This window comes from Felis catus, chromosome B3 (genome assembly GCF_018350175.1).
Source record: "Felis catus isolate Fca126 chromosome B3, F.catus_Fca126_mat1.0, whole genome shotgun sequence".
NCBI classification, from domain to species: domain Eukaryota; kingdom Metazoa; phylum Chordata; class Mammalia; order Carnivora; family Felidae; genus Felis; species Felis catus.
The window spans coordinates 35451442-35470452 of record NC_058373.1 but is presented as its reverse complement, the minus strand read 5'-3'; the positions used below and the strand labels follow the sequence as shown (position 1 = coordinate 35470452).

The 19011-nt window shown below is 57.8% G+C and overlaps 1 protein-coding gene across 10 annotated transcripts in view; it reads right to left on the bottom strand.

Annotated features, from left to right (window-relative positions):
* TLE3 (TLE family member 3, transcriptional corepressor) overlaps positions 1-17676 on the bottom strand; it is a 48967-nt gene extending 31291 nt beyond the window's left edge. For 4 of the 10 annotated variants that reach the window (XM_023255107.2, XM_023255109.2, XM_045059096.1 and 1 more), the window contains exons 1-4: positions 16544-17676; positions 15857-15957; positions 15268-15331; positions 14320-14364 (exon numbers count right to left, since the gene is read on the bottom strand). In XM_023255107.2, coding sequence (XP_023110875.1) covers positions 14320-14364; positions 15268-15331; positions 15857-15957; positions 16544-16567 — 234 coding nt within the window. In that variant the 5' untranslated portion in view covers positions 16568-17676. The remainder of the gene's footprint in view (positions 1-14319; positions 14365-15267; positions 15332-15856; positions 15958-16543) is intronic. The other 6 variants (XM_045059095.1, XM_023255110.2, XM_023255111.2 and 3 more) reach the window with 2 other exon arrangements.
* Positions 17677-19011: the final 1335 nt, after the last annotated feature.

Genomic DNA, 19011 nt, shown 5'->3' with positions numbered 1-19011 from the left:
CTGCCTTCTTTGAGCCAGATCCTCAGATACAAACCCGAGAGCAGGTAGGTGCCGGCGGCAGGAAGACGGCCGCCTTTGGAAAAAGGTGTTTGGGGAGGCTGGTGCGGCCTTTGAACATTGCTTTTCAAGTGTGGTTCAAAGCAGGCAGCTTTGCTGGTGGAAAAACACTGCTCCTCAGAAGGCACTAATCTACCAGACACAGACAGAAGCAGTTCAGAGACAGGTGCACAGAGACCCCGCGAGATGAGGATTCTGCGCTCCCGACTGGGCGCGGGGAGTAACGTCTGCCCCGCGTCTCCGTTGAGACTGTTAGGCTAATAGACGACGGAAAACAAGATAGTGGGGGGCAAGGGTAATTTCCCAAGGAGCAAGCCGCTCAGCGTGCCTTAGTGGCTCCCGTCTGCGCGATGATCATCTCCTCATTAAAAGCAGGACCTCCGAACATCTTGCTGTAAACCGAGGGTACCTGAGCATTCTAGAAGGCTGCGCGTCGAACCGCGCTCCTGTATGCACGGCCCTGCTGCTTAACCAGCCTCGGGCCCCAGCCCCCCACGGCACGCTGAACGAGGGGGGCCCCCACCTGCTCTTGCTCCCCGCCCCACCGCCTTCCTGCTCCTGGCCTGCAGCATCCAGCCAGCGTTTGGCCCTTTCGTCCACCTGACCCTCTCCCTGCCATTTATTTTCAAACCGCCTGGTCGTCTGTACCCGTGGGCTTTCAGGTGCTTCATTTTCATCTCAGCCAAATGGGAAACGGGGAGAAGGAGAAATCTGCCACTTTACTTTTTTGTTTTGATTTTTTTTTTTTTTAGCATTTGTTTATTGTTGAGAGACAGAGAGAGACGGAGCGCGAGCAGGGGAGGGGCAGAGAGAGAGGGAGACACAGAATCTGAAACAAGTTCCAGGTTCTGAGCGCTCAGCGCAGAGCCCGACGGGGGGCTCGAACTCACGAACCGCGAGATCATGACCTGAGCCGAAGTCGGATGCTTAACCGACGGAGCCACCCAGGCGCCCCGAAATCTGCCACTTTAAAGAACATGTTATGGGGGCGCCATAACATGGTGGCTCGGTCGGTTAAGCGTCCGACTTCGGCTCAGGTCATGATCTCCCGGGTTGTGCGTTCAAGCCCCACAACTCTGTGCTGGCTGCTTGGAGCCTGGAGCCTGCTTCGGGTTCTACGTCTCCCCCTCTCTCTCTGCTCCTCCCTGCTTGCTCTCTCTCTCTTAAAAATAAATAAACATTAAAAAGGGTAAAATAAAGAGCACGTTGTGACCCAAAGCCACGCAGCGCTGGTTCTACCCACCCCACCCCCCACCCCCCAGCTCTTCTGCCTCCATCTATCTGGCCGTGTGGCTTTGGGCAAATCACTTCTCTCCCCCAGGTTTCAATTTGGTTGTCTACACAACAGTGGCCAAGTGGTACCTTGTGAGATCTAGGCGAAGTCACTTAGTTTTAGCCTGCTAACCATTCCCGAGTTGCTCTGTGACATAGCCACCTCCGGCCACTTGGAGGCGTGGCTGGGCTTTGGGGGGGGGGGGCTGGACTGCCGCTGGCTGACTCAGTCCCCAGGAGCAGTCTTCACAGCACAAACCACTCAAGAGCAGTGACATCCCATCTGTCAGTGTCAAGCAGCTACTGTCCGAAGGGCTCATCCTGGTGGCCGGGCCACAGATTTCTCCTCTAGAAACGTGTGTGTTTGGGGTGGGGACCCGGTCCACCCTGGGGTTCTTGAATTTTAGCCGGGTTTGACCTGGTTCTCGGACTCAAGGCCCCGGGGTGTTCAAAGTGAATCTGCTTCATCTTGAATTAAAATCAGAGGGGCACAAGGGGAAGTTGGGGGCTGTGTAGAAGAGGGAGGGTGCAGCAGCCGGGCACCACAACCACGAAGCAACCAAATGCTGGAAGGTTCTGGAACAATGCGCTGGAGTAATTTTAACTCAAAATATCCCATTGCTTTTCCCAGGCAATTCTAAATTGATAGGCCCTCAATTATTGGACTGTACCAAGAAATTCCTTGCCAGGCAGTTTCTGCTCAGATCGAGCTTGGAGAGAACTCAGATAAAGCAAGTGGGTGTTTTATCACCAGCGGGAAGGATGTCCAGGCACGAAGCGGGGTGAGACCTCCAGCAAAAGCCGGCGTGGGGAGCCCTGGCCCCACAGGCTCTAGGGGAAAACGGCACCACCACCCCCCCCCTTTAAGAAGGGGGGCAAATAAATGATCCACTTAGCAGCTGAGGGAGATAATGACCCCTGCTTCTGGAGGGGTTGGCAGGGTTTACATCACAGATCACTCAATGATAGGTGAGCCTCCTTAAAGGCCCTTTTAGCACTGACATATTGATCAAATTATATATAACTACAATGCCATTAAATATTTATGCCTTCCGAGGAAGCCTGCTGAATTCTTTATGCCGGGAGGGCTTGGTACAAGAAAAGGCCCAGCCTGGTGTGACCCTGACGATCTGTCCCCCGAGGGAGGGAACAGGACGCTGGCTGGGGCCGGCTTATGCCAGACACTGTGTGTGCTAGTCCCCGTGTCCTTCACACAGAGAAGGACGGCAGCGAAGATCCAGTACCCTCGCCTTCACCCAGCTAAGCCCCACGGCAGGGAAGAGTCTGGGGTGCCCGGGGTTGTGACAGGACCCTCCCTGTGCTCCCCGAGAAGGAATCCCGCCTTCCTTTTCTCTGCCTGCTAGAAATCTCCGGCATTTCCTTCGGGAGTCTAGGGAGTGAGTGGATCAGGAACAGTGAGCTGAGTGAGGAAGGGGAAAGAGTGTGTGTGGGGACTGGGGGAGAGGACGCACCTAGGCTACTGGCCCTGGAAAGAGTTGGCAAGGCGAAGGCTAAGGACTTGCACTCCAGCCCCAGGCCTGTCCTGCACTCGGGCTTCGGCTTCCATTGCATGAAGGCGGCAGATTTGGGCCCGGTATAAGAACCAGAGCTCTCAAAAATGAATCAGGCGCTGCGTGTGGGTGAGCGCCCCGTCCTCAGGAGCATTCAACGGCGACTCAACAGGGACACAGGGTTAGACGCCACTCCACGGGAGTAGCCTGGGCCTAGGTGACAGCCAAGTCCCTCCCCCGGCTCTAAGACTCTATGACTTTCATTTCTCAGACTCTCAATCTCCATCCACCGGGCTTCCCGTTAACAAGATCCAATAATCTTTAAATATTTGTTCACTTTAATTTCTTGGTTCCCAAACACATTAAACTCTCCTTGCCTCCCACCCCCACTCCAGGGGATGGCCCTCAAAGAGCTTGCTTGTGTAGACAGAACAGGGAAAGCCTTTTCAGATTAGACCTTCCCCCAACACTGCCCATTCATCCCAGGCGCCACTACCCACCCCCCCCCCCATCCCTTGGGCCCTCCATCCCCTCCCTCCCCTCAGATAACCCTCTGCCTCCCTCCCCCACCTTCCCAGACTCCATTGGCCAACTCCCGCCAGGAGGAAAAATTCTCAATTCAGCCCTGTGGGGTTGCCATGGCAACCCCCAGCCACCTAATCCCCCTTAGAACATTATGCAAATCTCCCCTTGCCCCTCAACAGGCTGTAAAAGTCACATTACCCTTGCAGAGGCAGCTCGTTAAATTTTGGGGGTCTCCCCGTAAGGTCAGCGCTACAAATGAAACACTGGCTAGGACTTTTTAAGGACAGAGGCTGGCTGGCAAATCTGGGTGGCAGGAAAGGAAAGTGAGGTGTGGGGGGTGGCGGGGGGGACAGGCTGACTGTGGGCAGACACAGAGCCCCATTCTATCCACCCACCACTGAGTTCACCACCAACAAGCTGGTGCCTTCTTAGATTAAAGGGGTCAGAGGGTCCTCTCTCCCTAGACAAGGATGGCAAGAGGGGCGGCATTTCATAGGCCATAAAAATCACGATCGGTTATTTACCAACTTGTTTATGGATCAGTTCCCTCTCAAACAGACCTCCTCCCAAATCACCACCATGTTCAACATCTCATTGTACAGATAAGGAAAATGAGGCCCAGAGAGGGCAAAGAGCCGCCCTGGGTCACAAAGCGAGACGGTGGCGACCGACTCTCCCTGCTCTGCAATCGAGAATCCTTCCCCCTACACCAAGGGTTCACAACCAGGGGCACTGTGCTCCCCTGGGGGGGGGGGGGCCTTTGGCAATGTCTGGGGACAGGACAGTGTCACAACTGGAGAGGCGCTACTGACAGCTAGTGGGTAGGGGCCAGGGAGGCTGCTGATCTTGGGAAACACAGGACAGCCTCACCCCAAAGAATTATCCAGCCTCAAATGTCAAGAATGCCCAGACCGAGCCACCCTGATCTACACGTGGCTGCACACGTTTCACTGGATTCTTCAGAGGCGTTGTCTGGGGCCTTCCCAGCCCCGGAATCAAAGTCTGGAAGTACATACGGGTGGGTCTTGGGGGGGGCCATGCAGGGAGACCACGCCTCAATACGGCCTGTGGGACGAGTCATTGGTTCCTGATTGAAAACAGACCTTAGTTTCTCGTTCTGAACCTGCCTCTGGTCCACCTGAGACCACGAGCCAGTCACTTAACCTCCCCAGACGGCAGTGTTCCAGTCCGTGCTCCTGTCAGGGAGTGCTCGGAACACCTACGCTGCTATGCTGTGGGGCGGGGCCTGTGGGGCCAAGAAGCAGCAAATGGGAAGGGGCCCTGGAATGTTCCACCGCATCCACAACCCCACGACTCTTGTCCTCGCTCTTTGAGGCCTTGGCAACGCCGGGGACTCTGTCCCATTGGGAGAATACATTGCTGAGGCCTTCCTATGTGCAAGAGACTATACCGAGCAATCAAGAGGCATCATCTTATGTGATCTTTGTAACGCTCCCTGTGACCGCACGGTCCGCCAGATGAAGCCACGAGCCACGGGGGGCTAGTGAATGTTAATGAAAACTCAACGTAAAACTCAGATTCCCACAGCAGCCACATTTCAAGGGCTCCATAAACACGTGCGGCTGCTGGCTACCATACTGGACGGTGAGCTAGGTCTTTCCGCCGTTGCAGAAAGTTCTACCGGACGGCACTGCTCTAGCAGGTAGGTGTTATTATTCTCCCCCGCATCAACTGAAGTTCACGGGACGTCTACCTAGTCAGCCCCAGGTCGCACAGCCAGTTAAGTCCCGACACGGGACTCAAACCCAAGGTTCTCTGGCCTCCAAGCCTGTCCCTCGGCCACCAGGACTTACCCCTCCCAGCTCCTGATGCTCTGCACCTGACCGGCCAGGATGCCCCTCTGAAAACCAGTGGCTTGTGACGGAGCAACTCTGAGCCCTCTGGCACGGAGGGGCCAGTAAAAAGTCTCATCAGGGACCTGCCCCGCTCCCCACCGGTGGGGCTGGGCAGGGGGGCAGTGAGGGAGAGCCGCGTGGAGGCCCCTTGAGAAGGGAGGTCAGACCCAGGTGGGAGAATAGAGAAGAGAGAATTATCTAGACCGCACCCCCACCCGCCCCCTTTATAAGTTCCTACAGGCTGGATAACCGCACGCATGTATCGGGGGACACGGAGGCCAGCATCGAGCCGACGGTGAGAGGACTCTGGCAGGGGCGGGGCTGCTCTCTGGGGGCGCTGCTGCTTCTCTCCCCACTCCAGGCTGGCTTCTCGAAGATTCCTTGTTCCTCTGGGATGAAGTGCGAGGGCCTCAGGACTCCAACTGCCAACCTCAACCCCTGCAGAGCCTTCCCCCCCCCACCCCCCACCCCCAGGATGTCTGCCCTGAGGCAAAGCCAGGTAAGATCGCAAGATGACAGCCCTCTCCTGGGGTGGGGGAGCTCAGAGGAAGGGGCCCCTTCCAGGAAAAGCAATGGGGAAGGGTGGAAGGAGAAGGGAGAGCTCTCCTGGACCCATCAGTCCTGGCCGACTCACGGCCTCCACCTACTGGATCTCAGGCTTCCTCTGTTTCCACGGGGGCCACTGAGCCTCTCAGTCTAGATCGTCTGGGATCACCTGTGGCTTCTCCACCGCCCCCTGCGTCTGCCCTACCTCTTCCTGGGCAGGAAGTCTGATAGTTCCTGTCCCCCACCCTGGCCTCACCCACTAGTCATCCCCCCCCCCCCCCCACCAGACTGCTCCACTTTTCCCAGCACCGATCGCCACTGATTCACAAAGCACGCCCCCGACAGGACAACCGGTTTTCAGACTCCGGGCTCTCCCCAGACGCGTATCTGGGGACCGAGTAGCAGGCCCCCTCCTCCAACCTTCGGGTCACAGGCTGGCTGGGTGGTGGTGGAGGAGTCTAGAACCAAAGCCTTCTCGACCAGTTTAGGAAGAGTCCCCCTCCCATGCCCCCAAGGTGCTCTTGGCATTCCCAGTGCTACAGGACTGGGAGAAGGATTCCTGCTCCTTGGAGTCTCCCGTATGAAGGAACAGGTAGCATTCCTGGGCACACTAAGAAGGAACTTCCCCTGTTGGGCTAGTCTAGTTTTCAATCGGAATCACAACGGCCACCACAACCGCAACAAACAGCTGAAAAGCTGCGCACCAAAGTCCTGGCATCTGGAACATTCCATGCCCAAAGAGACAGCCGAACTTGCCAATCTACCCCCAAGCCACCGACCCTCGCGCTTCCTTCTCATAATCCCAATTCAGCCTGGTTTCCCTTCTCTGCCCCCTTCCTACCCACCCTCCCCCCCCCGTATCTCTGCTCCATCATCTCCCCTCCCAGCTCTCTCTTTCCTCACCACCTCCTTTCTTCCCTTTTCACGTTTCAACTGTCCACCGTACAAGGTGAAAAACAAACAAAACAAAAAACTTGAGCTAGATTAAAGACGCTTTAAGATAAAAAAAAAAAAAAAACTCAGGACGCTTCTCCGTTCCTTCCTCCAATCACAACTTTGCAGCCAAAAGACGTCTCTCTCAGAAGCTGGAGAAAACCTGTATCCTTCCCAGAAAGTCCATAATGTTCTCAGGGTCAGGGACAACCCCCAACTGGAAGGTTACCCTCTGTGAGTCTCCCCTCCCCCCAAACGTGGCCCAGCACCACGCAGGGCTCAGGGGGCCTCAGTGAATACAAAATGGTCCCCTATCCCTTGGGGAACTCCTGGCATCATCCTTCCACACACACACACAGCCAGCCCCTGCCCCTGCCGCCCCGTCCAGTTTATGAACACAGCCCTCTAGTGCCCTGGATGTATACAGGTCATTTTCACACCCCGCACTCTGAGGCTTCTGTCCTGCCGTTTGTTTGTCCGACGCCCAAATGCCTGTCATTTTAGGTTCCTAAGACGAAAATGTCTTCGCTGCTTTGTAAACAATCAAGTGCTCCGGAAACACCAGAAGTCGATGTTATCATAATTATGATATGTGGAAGAACAAAATTTTCAAAGTCTGTCCTCCATAAAGGTCTTCTCCTGAGGTTACTTAGTGGTGGTGGCGGCAGCTGCCCCAGGCCCCCAGACCCCGGTCTGTGTCCCTCACTCGGTGGGTGGAAAGGAAGAGGCCCCCTTTCGACACAAAAGCCAAGTCCGTCCCCGCTCCCAGCCCTGGTCGCTCCCAAGCTCTCTTTTCACCCTTCAAAGGATGCCATTGGTGAAGGGGAGCTTTGGTGACAGCGGGGACAGGGGAACCTCTTCCCGAAGGGTTGTGTTGCTTCTTCAGAGTCGGCTGGGGTGAAGGGGAGGGAGGTGTTTGTTCTCAGGCAAATCTCCAGGGCTGAGTTAAAGGGTCTCCTGGCTCATAAGCCCCTAAACCCCGCATGAACCTCCACTTGACAATAAGACCCTCCCCTCCCCACCCTCATGCTTTCCAGAGGCCCCCCCCGCACAGTGAACAGCCTCCGGAACCTGAGCTGAAAGGGCCTTCAAGGTCCCAGGTCCAGGATCTGCCTCTCCAGTAAGTGGAGCCCTCCCCCTCAGTCCCCACAAAGGTGGCCTTAGCCTAAACATTCAGTGACAGCTGGGCCCCACCCTCAGGCTGACCACAAACAAAAGAACTCCACAACAACACCGGGTGAGAACAGCCCTCCCATCCATTCCTCCAGAAACTCCAGAAAGGCCAAGTCCTAAGAAGCTCCCCCCCCCCCGCCCCCGCCCCCGCCGGGGCGGTGGGGGGGGGAGGGGGTGCTCCTGTCTGCAGTGGATGCGGGCTTGCATCAACCAGCCCACCCTACCGTCCTTTCTTAGGCTCAGGCAGGAAATCCCCCCCTGCCCTAAGTTTCTCCCCGGCCCCCACCGGAGGGGGAACACTTTACCGTGTTAAGGCGAGAGCCAGAAAAGAAAAAGCCGGGAGAGAAAAGCAAGAGAGTGAGAGAGAGCGAGAAAGCAAGCATCTTGGCCCGGGAGTCGCAGAGAGCATTTGTTGAAAACAAGATATTGTCCCTTTAAGCATATAAAAACAAGGCCCTTGAGCACGCAGTTCTCACTCTGGTACACAATTATGGGTGCTTTCAGCTGTCTAGCACTACTTCAAGTGCTCTCTTAAACCAGACTGTCAATGGCATGTTGAAAGCTATTTTGCTGGCTGCTATCATTAATAGCAAAGTGGAGAGAGCTGGCTGATGAGAATTAAATATGGGGGAGGGGCGGGTCAGAACCAGTCATTACAGAATTACCAACACGAGCAAGGAGGCAATGCCACTTTGGGGAAGAAAGTTCAAACTGGCATGTGGGGGTAGAGAAGCAGGCACCGGAGGCCCTCCCGCTCCCTCCGCCAGCGCGGGGCGTCCCCATCCCCCCCCGCCCCCCCCACCGCCGCCCGGGGGCCCGGATGGCCGCGGGCCAGCCCCCGCAGAGCCATATGGGGACAGAGGGAGCCACGGAGTCGGGAGTGTGAGAGCAGAGAGGCCTTGGAGATCACTTTGCTGCAAAATGTCACCACCTCGCCTGGCTCCCCAAGTGGAGCCCCGCCCCCCCCCACCATTCCAGCTTGTGGATGGTGCTTCCGACTGCCTTTCCAAGAGAGGTTGCCACCCAGATTGAGGAGCAGCGCCCTCCCCCTCCTCCCCCCAGGCTGGCTTTCTGCTGGCTTCTGCCTCATAAACCCCTGCCCTCCCTCTAAGTCTCGGCTCAGGTAACAGCCCTTCGGTGTAGTCTTCTGTGCCCCCCCCATCCCCCTTCCCCTCCCCCTTTCCGGGGAAGCATAAGCTGTTCTGTCCTGGGTACTCCTCCTGTGACACTGGGGCCGTATTAGCACTTACCTCACTGCACTGCCATGACTTATTTAGATGCCAACTCCCCAGCGGAGGGAATGGTGTCTGATTCGGCTGTGTAACCAGCCCCGGCCCACACCCAGCACATCCCAGGCCCCTAATAACCGTTTTGGAACGGCTCCAACCCCCTCATTTTACTGATGAAGAAACTGGATGCCGAGAGCCGTAGGAGGAAGCCTGCAGAGCTGGTAGCCAACCCACAATTAAAACCCTCACTTCCTACTCCCAGAGCTCAGGGAACCAGAATCCCACCCTCTGATGACCCCAGTAATTCTGAGTAAAGGTAAACACCAGCGTGTTTGCTGAGCACCTGTTACGTGCCAAGCGCCCGTAAGAGACCCCAGCAGAAGGGGCTTCCTCCGTGGCCACCAAAAAAGGAGATGACGAAGGGTGAGAAAGGGCGCCATGCAGGCCAGATCGCAGGCGGGAAACCCCACGGAGGTTTGGCCTTGACTACCTTTTGGTCCCAAGCGTCCCAGGATTTTTGTGCAAACGGATAGGGATAGGAAAGCCGCTTCCCACGCAGGAGGAAAAAGGGAGCTCACTCCTACAGAGGAACAGAAACCGAGGGCCTCTGACACAGACCAGACCCTCTCTATACTAAGTGGAGGAGGAGGAACCCAAGGAGAAAAAGAGCTCCGTGCCCTCGGGGGGCCCCTGGTCCAGAAGAGCTCGTGGAAAGAAGGAAGAGTCAGGCTCAGTTTCCTCGGATGAGCCGAGGCCATCCCGATGACCAAGCATATGAGAAGCAAAAGAGCACACGAATCTCACTCCATATACCAACAGCAGCAGTGAAGAACGGGGGTCCAGAGAAGGCTAGGGTGGAAGGCAGTCTGGGGCGGGAGCTCCTCGCAGGTGCACAGGACAGGGGGCAGGGGGCTTTGAGCTCGGCAGACCCCCAAAGCTGACCATGGCAGGCCCTCGGCGCAGTGAGAGGAGCTAAGTGACTGGAGAAAGACTCTCCTCAGCAAGAGTGACCAGCCGGGAAAGGTGAGGTGGAAACCAGGGCCTAGGAGGAGTGCTTGGATGCCAGCAACACCCCCCCCCCACCCCCCCCACCCCCGCTACTCCGGAACTCTTCTTAGCTCAACCCAGACGCACCCCACAAACAGGCACTCCTGGGCAGGGTCTTTGTAACCTCGCCACCTGCTGGCTCCCTCTGGCCACCCGGCCTTCAACACTGATGGTCCCCAAACTTCAACTCGTACCTGGACATCTTCCAGCCAAGCCCCTAATTACTTAGGTGATGAGAGGGGAGGGTACAAATGGAGATCTCCCATCTCCTTCTTCAGCCCCGCGTTCCCGGCCGGCCACGGCCGGCCGTGGCTTTCTGTATCCTTGGGTAAAAAGGCCACAGGCCTTACCACTTTACCTCACCCATGAACCTGACCTCTGGGGTCGCTAGTTCCGCACTGGGTTTATTATTACGCACATCAAATCATTAGATGTGCAAATAGCTGGCAATTCAGAAGAGGACGGTGGGCAAAAAGCACCCAGCTGATATGGTTATACAACCCGAAATGGGGTACTTTGTACTTTGGTATAGCCAGGTTCACAGGTGTTGCCTTAGCCTCTTGACATAATGCAGAAAGCGGCAATGACAATTAAAGCCACAGAGTGCTATCGGTTAGTAAACAAATACACCTCACCTCTGGAGTCTTGCTAAACAGAGACCTGGGCTCGGGACAAAAGGTTGCATTAGCAGCCCCAGCACTAATGCGGGACCGGGTGACTGGGCATCTCAGCTCCCCTCCCTGGCCTCAGTTTCCTCATCTGCAACCTGGAATGGTCTGCATAAGAAGCCAGAGGGCTCCCCCCCCCCCCCCCGTTCCAGGATGCCAAGAGAAACTTGGAGGAAGGGTTGCTCCTCTGGGTTTATAGAAAAAGGGTGACCGTAAAAAGGGTTGGCATAGCGCTGCCCCAAAGTCCAAATGTCTCAAGTTCTCTTTTGAAACCTCAGTGCTCACCGGGGGAGGGTGAAGACGGCCTGACCCAGCTTCTCGTGCCTCAAACCCCACAGCCAACAGGTGCTCTGGGGCGCTCCTTTCGAAGCTGGCTTTGTTGGCACTGGAGAGCCTCGGCAGGGACAGGACAGGAATCAGTGAGCTGGCCAGCCATCATCGCCTCCCTGAATCACCCTTGACATTCTGCCTGGAAGCAGGGGCTTAGAGGAGGTGGGTGACCCCTTGAAAGCTCAGACCAGGCCCGTGATTCTGTAATCTTTGCTTTGCCATAATTAGGGAGGTAGGCAGAGGCGTAGGAGGAGAAACCATTTATTACTTCTGTGGGATTTGACAGCTTGAAAGAAGAACGAGAAGGATACAGGGAAACAGCCAGCAGGAGCCAGCCACAGTGAGCTTAACCTCTCGGTAAAATAAAAAACGGGCCGGACGCACCTCGTCAGCTGCCCCCTGTCAATACCCAGGGCCTATCGGGCAGACCCCGAGGTTCCCAACTAACAGGCATTTCCCCAGAGACAGCAAAGACCCTTTTTAAAAAAAAAAAAAAAAAAAAAGCGGTGGCGGTGGTGGTGGCGGTGAAGGGGGGGCGGGGTGCATGTGAGCGAGCAGGCGGAGGACCCCCACGCTTTCCAAAGTGCCAGCTCTGGAGATCACCTATTACATAAAGGTACAGACAGTCCCCACCCCCCACCCCTGAGCTTAAAGACGAAGAATCCAGCCTGTTTGTTCCAGGCAGATGTAATCACACGTACAGTCAAGTCTAGAGGGCAGGACACTGCATGAATAATTCAAGCGCTCCAGTCACTTGATGGTGTGTGCAGATAAAACACCAGTCAACCGCTAAACAGGTCAGCTGATAAACTTGTTTGCTCAGGCCTAACCACCATCCGCCAAATGCACCCGAGACCCACACTACAATTAGTGGCTGGGTTTTCTTCTGCAGAACCCCGGCAAGCCTAGGGAGTGGCCAGCCCCATTAGGTCAGGGTGGCAGGTTAGTTTCTTCACCTCCCTGCCTCTTTGTTCCTCCACAGCCTCCGGGCGATTTCACCCAACTCCAGAGATTGCCATAAACCCAGCGAAGGCACCACTCATTCGTGCTGGGAGAGCAAAGGGGAGCTGGCTGTAGGGCAGAGGTGACTGGCAGGCAGGGTGAAGCACCCATTTCGAGAATCCAGAGGCCTGGACTGGAGTCCCAGCCCTGCGCTACGGGCCTCCCTGAAGCCTCAGTTTCCCCGCCTGTACACAGGGTGCAAACGCTCCGTCTGCCTGCCTCTCGCAGCTGAGAGGATTCAATGGGACCGTGTTGCCAAACCTCAGGCATTCTCCCCCTGAGAACCCTGTCTGGGGAATAGCCAGAAGCCCCAGATGCACACAGCTGTTCTTTGTGCAAACCCCACCACCACATGCGTTAAGGCGGTTAACTCTTCCTGAGTTCAGAGTCTCCCCAGGACTCCGGGAACACCTTTGCTCCACCAGCCAAGGTGGACTCGTGCCAAAGAACCAACCACTCACAGACACGGGGAACACCACCCATGCAGACCTCAACATGCAACGACGTATTACGCCTTAATTATGAAGCTCTTAGAATAACTGCTGCTATAAATTTTAAACCTGGGTGCAATTACCCTCTTTAAACACACCCAAGATACTAAGCACCGAGGGAAAAGAAAAAAAAAAAGAAAAAAGAGGAGGTGGAGAAAGGGAGAAGGTGGCACCTTGCCTAACACCTCAAGGGTCCCTGAACACCCGACGTCCACTCCATGCGTTCAGTCCCACCTAAAGTTGGGCAGCACCTGCCTCCAGTCCATTCTGCCGAAGAGAAACATCTCAATATACAAAGCCGTGGCTGCTTGTGATTTCTGTGGGTTAAGAAGTGAAAACTTGGTAGCCTTCCTATGCTAATCCCTCAGGAAGCCACAAACTGGCTTCCCACATCGCCCAGTAAACTCAGGCCCCTTTCCGGCTGCCCTTCACCCAACACTGGGGCTCCTCCAGGACAGAAAGGAAACCACAGATTCAAAAGGCTTTATAGGAAGCCACCGGAGCAGGCCGCAAGGGACAGGCATTTCAGGGTCACCTGCCCTTCTCACCTGCCCCAGACCCTGCCCCCTTCAAGAGCAGATTTTAAACCCCCGTCAACGACTGTTCATTTAGGGCAGCAAATCCATTCAAGTCACGGTCACCAAAGGCTAGAGTGAGTCAACAGTCTTCTGAGATTTCAAGAACACCAATTGTTAAAAAGAACAACCGGCCTGCGCCATTTATTCGTGCCAAGTCACTTCTAATCGCTGGCCAAGCCAAATTACAGACAGCCTCTCCTTGGAACACAAATACACAAACAGGCCTCTCCCACAGCCCAGCCTAGCACCCGGGACTAGTTACTGATATGCACTGAGATAAAGGCTGTTTGTATTTGCTCGGTTTGAGGTATACTGTTATTAGGAGAGTGACAATACGAGGTAGTTTACATACCCATTAAACAACACCACACTAGCTAAACTGGTTTGACTTCAGGATTTCAAAGCTGAGCTCAACTACCAGCCACCTCCGAGGTCCTGGCGAGGCAGCCCTGGGCAAGTTAGTTCACCTCTCTGCTTCAGCTTCCTTCTCTATAAAATGGGGACCCGGGCTGCCTTCAAACGAAGATTGAGAGGAGAAAGCTGCCTCGCAAACGTAAGACATGAGGGCTATATTTCATCCTGGCTTCGTATTTTTAAGCAGTTAGTGGCTTGTTCCCTTAAATTTTGACAGCTCAGCCTGGCTTTAAAGACTCTTGAAATTTAATCTTATCAAGGCAGAACATCAAATTGTTACGCGCAGGCACACACGCGCGCGCGCACACACACAACACACACACACACACACACCCCTCCTGCATTTCCCCTTGAGAATTTCATATTAAAACACTTAAAAGCAGCCAGCTAGCCCCCTCTGGGTTTCAGGAGTTTGTAAAGCAGATCCTGAAGGCACAACGTTTCCTCCGCTCCTTTATACCAAGATCCAAGACCAGGGCTAATTTCACAAGCTCAGGTGCCAAAAACTCATGCCCAAGAAATCAGCAACGCCTCAGACCCTGCATTTCAGAGACCGGATCCACGTGCTCTTCAAGGAGAAGGAGGGGGAACAGAAGACGAGGCTCCTTTTCAAAGGGCAGGGGCCATAAGAAACCCATTTATTAGGTTTTTAACCGCTAGGTAGATTTCGAGAAGAAAAGCACTTACCTGCTTGTGCATTTCGATGTTCAAGCCATAGGACATCTCATAGTACTAAAAGCAAAAAGAATTGCCATTAACAGGCAACCCCCAGTCATCTGTTCACTTTCCAAAATCAGCTTCGGGGCCAGGTTTCCCTTCCACAAGCACCTCGTGGGCCATATATCCTGTTTATACAAGGTTCGGGTTCAACAGGGAATCGTGTGTACGCTGGGCCCCTCTTGTCCTCTGAGAGTTATTTAGCAATGTGTCAAAGGCCTCTTATGTGGAAAGCAGTGCAGGGAGGGCGCTTAAGTGCCTCCCATGTCCTCTCAACAAACAGAAGATGGAAACTCAGGGCAACAGCCACTGGGAGAGGGAAGAGAGTCTACCCTATTGCGCCAAGGCTGACGAGGCTGGGGTATCCCTGCTGAGGGAGGGGAGTGGAGGCAGAGAGCTTTGAAAGGCTCCTCCACTCTCACAAAACCCTGGGGAACGAAGTGGGGGGGGGCGCGTGCAGGGGATAGGCGGAGAGGGCTCCTGTCCCACTCTGGCTAGATCCCAGGGCTGCAAGGCAGCAAAGTTTCCCAACACTCCCCGGAGGTCCCTAACAGAGATGTTATCCCACCCAGACGTGAGCTGATCCAGTCCTATCTTACTAGCCAAGACAGGGGCCACCAGTCCCTCTGGGAAACCTTCAGGCCACAAACTAAAGGGGCAGGAAGGTAGCGCAAAAGCGCCCCGCCTGGATTTGGGTTTCCCTTTCGGCCCCTCCTCTCACCCACCCTCCTCCAAGTGGCCCGGGCTAAGGGGGCGGGGGGGGGGGGGGGGGCAGTGGCGGGTCGGGGGCACACTCGGATAACCCCGGCTCCCAGGGCTGCCCGGCGGCTGGCCGCGGCGGGCCGGGGACTCGGCTGCAGGGTCCCCCAGACCCCCGCCCCGGGCCCGCCCTGGCCCCGGCCCGCGGCCGCCTCTCACCATCACGTAATGGCGCTGCATCTCGGTCTTCTCGTTCGCCAGCTTGTCGTACTCCACTTTGAGGCTGCGAGGGCAGGAGGAGCCGGCTCAGGCCCGGGGCCCGCACTCTCCTCCGAGGCCCCAACGTCAGAGCCTCTGAGAACCGCTTTGCCACTTCCTGAACGCCCCCCCCCCTCCGCCCCTTGGGGGACCCCGGTCACCCCGCAGCCCCGGGGCGGAGGGGGTTCGGGTCCTCGCCGCGGGGGAGGGAGAGACACAACTTGAAACTTCCGCGGCCGAGCGCGTGGACTGCTCAGGGCCGCGGGGGCCGGGGCGGGGGGAGGGAGGGGGGTGGAGAACCCGGCTCGCGACCCCCGGAGCGGGCCCGCCGCGACCCCGACCCTCACCCCGCCGGCGGCCCAGGGTGCCGGGAGGCTGCGGGCAGCCAAGGGTTAAGGCGCCGCGCTCGGAAAGGGGAAACAAAAGGCGGAGGCCCCGGCTGCCCCGCCGCCCCGGGTCGGGAGCCCCCTCCGTCCCCGCGGGGGGTGGCAGGAGCCGCGGCGGGGACGCCCCTTCCCGCCGGCCCCGGGGAGGCCCCCACCGGCCTTACCTGTGATATTGAGCTTGCAGGAACTGGAATTCGTCTTTGATCCTGTCACAAGACTCAGCCACCGTGAATTTAAATCCCGGCTGCCCGGGTTGATGGGGAGCCTGGAGCCCGCGAGGACGAGACAGGGGAGGGGGCGGGGGCGTCAGACTGGGCTCCGGGCGGCCCCAGCCCCTCCGCGGCTTCCCCCGGCTCCCCCCGCCCAACCCGGGAGGCCACCCTCACAGCCCAGAGCCTTCCCAGCAAGTTTCTCAGCCGCCCGACGGGGTGGGGTGGGGGGGGCGCCCCAATCCTTCCCCATTGGCGGCGGGGCTCATCCCTTGCACGAAGGGGCTCCCTTCCCAAGTAAGACCGGCACTGGAACATAGCCGGGTGAGTTGGGAGATTGGGGAGAGGGAGCGGGGGAGGAGGGGGGCAGCGTGAAAACAAACAGTTCCGCTGGAACACAGGCAACCCCCCCAACGCCACTCGGGCGGAATTAACCTCCTCTCTCCACGGCGCCCCCCCATCCCCATCCCCTTTGTGTGAGCGCGCGCGCGCGCACTCACACACACACACACACACACACGCGCACACACACACACGCACACACCATAAAGGTAGCAACAAGCAAAATGGAGGTGCCAGATAAACTGCCTCGTTTACCCTGCCATGATAGATGCTTAAATAAACCGAGTTGCAATTACTCACCGGATGTCTGCCTTGCGGATACATGGCAGGGAGGGGTCGTGATTCCGAGAGCGTGGAAGCGCCGAGAGCTCGGGCCGGGGAGGTGCGGGGGAGGGGGGAGCCAAACCCGAGCGGGGGGCGGCCGGGAAACCGAGTGCTCGCCCCCGGCCCCCCCAGCCCGCTCTCGCAGCGAAATCCCAGAGTCGGGCGCCCGCCCCAAGTGGAGACAAAGAGCTGCGGAGCAGGCGGCAAAGTCGTCGGCGGGCGCCGAGGCCGGGCGGCGGACGCGGGCTTTGTGCGCCTAGGGCTCGGCGGTCTGCGGCCGGCCGCCTTCCCCCCGCTGCGTGGAGCGCGTCAGGGCCGGGGACAGCGCGGACATCGTCGTCTCCCCGGTGGCTCCGGCGCGGGGTCCCGAGGCCGGGGTCTCCTCCTGGGGCGACTGCGGACCCCCTCCGGATCACTCGGCGAGTCGCGCCGTGAGGGGGGCGCGCCGAGGCAGCCCCAGCATCCGGGGCGCGCGGGTCCGATCCCAGAGGCGGCGCTCGGGGAGAAGAGGAAGGAGGCTAGCACCCAGGTGGCGGCCGGGGGCCGCAGGAGCGCCGGAGGGTGAGGGCGGGAGCCCGGCGCGGGCGCTTAGACGCCCCCCCTCGGAGAGGAGAGCCTGCTGTTCCGTCTGCTACTGCCGCCGCCGCCGCCGCCGCCGCTGCAAGCCCTTCCCAGGGCCGAGGAGGAAACTCCAGGCTCAGTAGGTGCAAATCAGCTGCCCTGGCATCCTAACTCCAGCGGGCACAGGAAGCCTCCGCAAAGGGGTCCTCGCTGCTCCCAGCTTGAGCGCCGCGTCCCCAGCGAGGAGCGCTCGGCGCCGCCACCGCCGCCTCGGAGCGCACAGGCAGGAGAGAGCGCAGCCCGAGACCGGGGAGCTCTGCGGCTTCCTTCCTTCCCCTCGGCCTGGCTCTTCTCTCCGCGCCCGAAAAACCCCCCAACACACACACCCCAAACACACACACACACACACGCGCGCACACACACACACGCACACACACCCAAAAAAGTGCCCGGGACCTGCGGATACCACACACAGACAGGCGAGGGGGACGAGCACGAGGTCTGAACTGCCGCGAGAGCAGTTCCAAATAGGGACTGAAAAGTAACAAAATAATGTGGCAGCTTCGCCCGGTGCTGGCCAATGGGAGTGCGGGGCCCCCACGTGGGGCTACCGGACTCGGCCTGCGACTGGGCGCCGCCGGGCGCGACGTCACAATGCCCTCTTGTGTCTAAAACTATGCATGAAAAGTAGCAATCAGGCCCTACCCGCTGGTGACTTTCGCATGGGAGTGAAAAACAGCGCTCCTCAGATCAGGAATTAACCGAAAGACATATAATAAATAGATATATATTATAGTGCTGGGCTGCTAGACTTTTTTTCTCCCGCCTCTCTTTTTTTTTTTCCCACGATCTACTAGCAAATAATTATTTGGCGGGAGGGGGAAACAGGGGAACCCGAGGAATAACAACAAAAGAAAAAAAGACAAGCCGTACGGTCCTCGAAACCTGTGGCTGGTAGTAATGTATCAGTTTATTCTGCAGTGGCGGCGAACGATTCCTCCCTGGAATCTCATTAGGTCTGCAAAGCAGCCCAATTAGATACTATAAAACAAACAGAATCACTTTGTCACTTTAATGTTTTCACTTCGCAGGATTTAGGACTGAGAAAATGGTGGGTCCCAAAGTTGCCTCCCACCTTAAAAAATTTGCTGGGAACTGAGGGTCTCCCTCTCTTTACCCCTTCTCTTGCCCTCCCTCCCCGTTCCACTGGCCCCCAGCTTTTTTTTTTTCTTCTTTGTTCATTCGTCCTTCTTTTCAGAAAGCCAAATAAACAGCGTCTTTGATGTGCGGCGGCTGCCGGCTAGAAGTCTGAGGAACTCTGGCTTGGCGGGCAGCGCAGATGGAAGGGCCGGCTGCCGGCGGACAAACGGCCCAGTTCCCGAGGTTCCTCACCGCGCGCTGGGGCCAGGGGAGCGGAGGAGGGGATGGGGAGGCGGCCCTGCCCTGCCGCGGCCGGGGAGCTCCCCCGTTCCGACCCGGTTTGCCCGGCCTGCTCGAGGCAGTGTTGCGGCGTCGGCGGAAGCCTGCGGAGGGGCTCGCGTGCGGGCCCGTGGGTGTCTCGGCAGGCAGCCTCGACGCCTCGGGAGGCGCAGACGCTCGCCTGCCCCCGCGCGCTCCTCGCGCACCCCCAACCGCCGCGCCTCCGGGACTCCCCGCGCGGTCGCACAGGCCACTCGACTCCGGGGCCAGTCCGCCCGCAAACGGATAGCCTCGATCTGCTGCTCGGGGTTACGTCAGGGCAGACGGGCGGTGGGGGAGCGGCCGCGGCCCGGACCCCCGCGGGCCCCGCCGGGTGGACCGGCCCAACGGGCGCCCGCGGGTCCCTCCCCGGCATCTCCGCGAAAGCGCACGCACCCCGGGGCCGGTGGCGGGCGCGCGCGAGG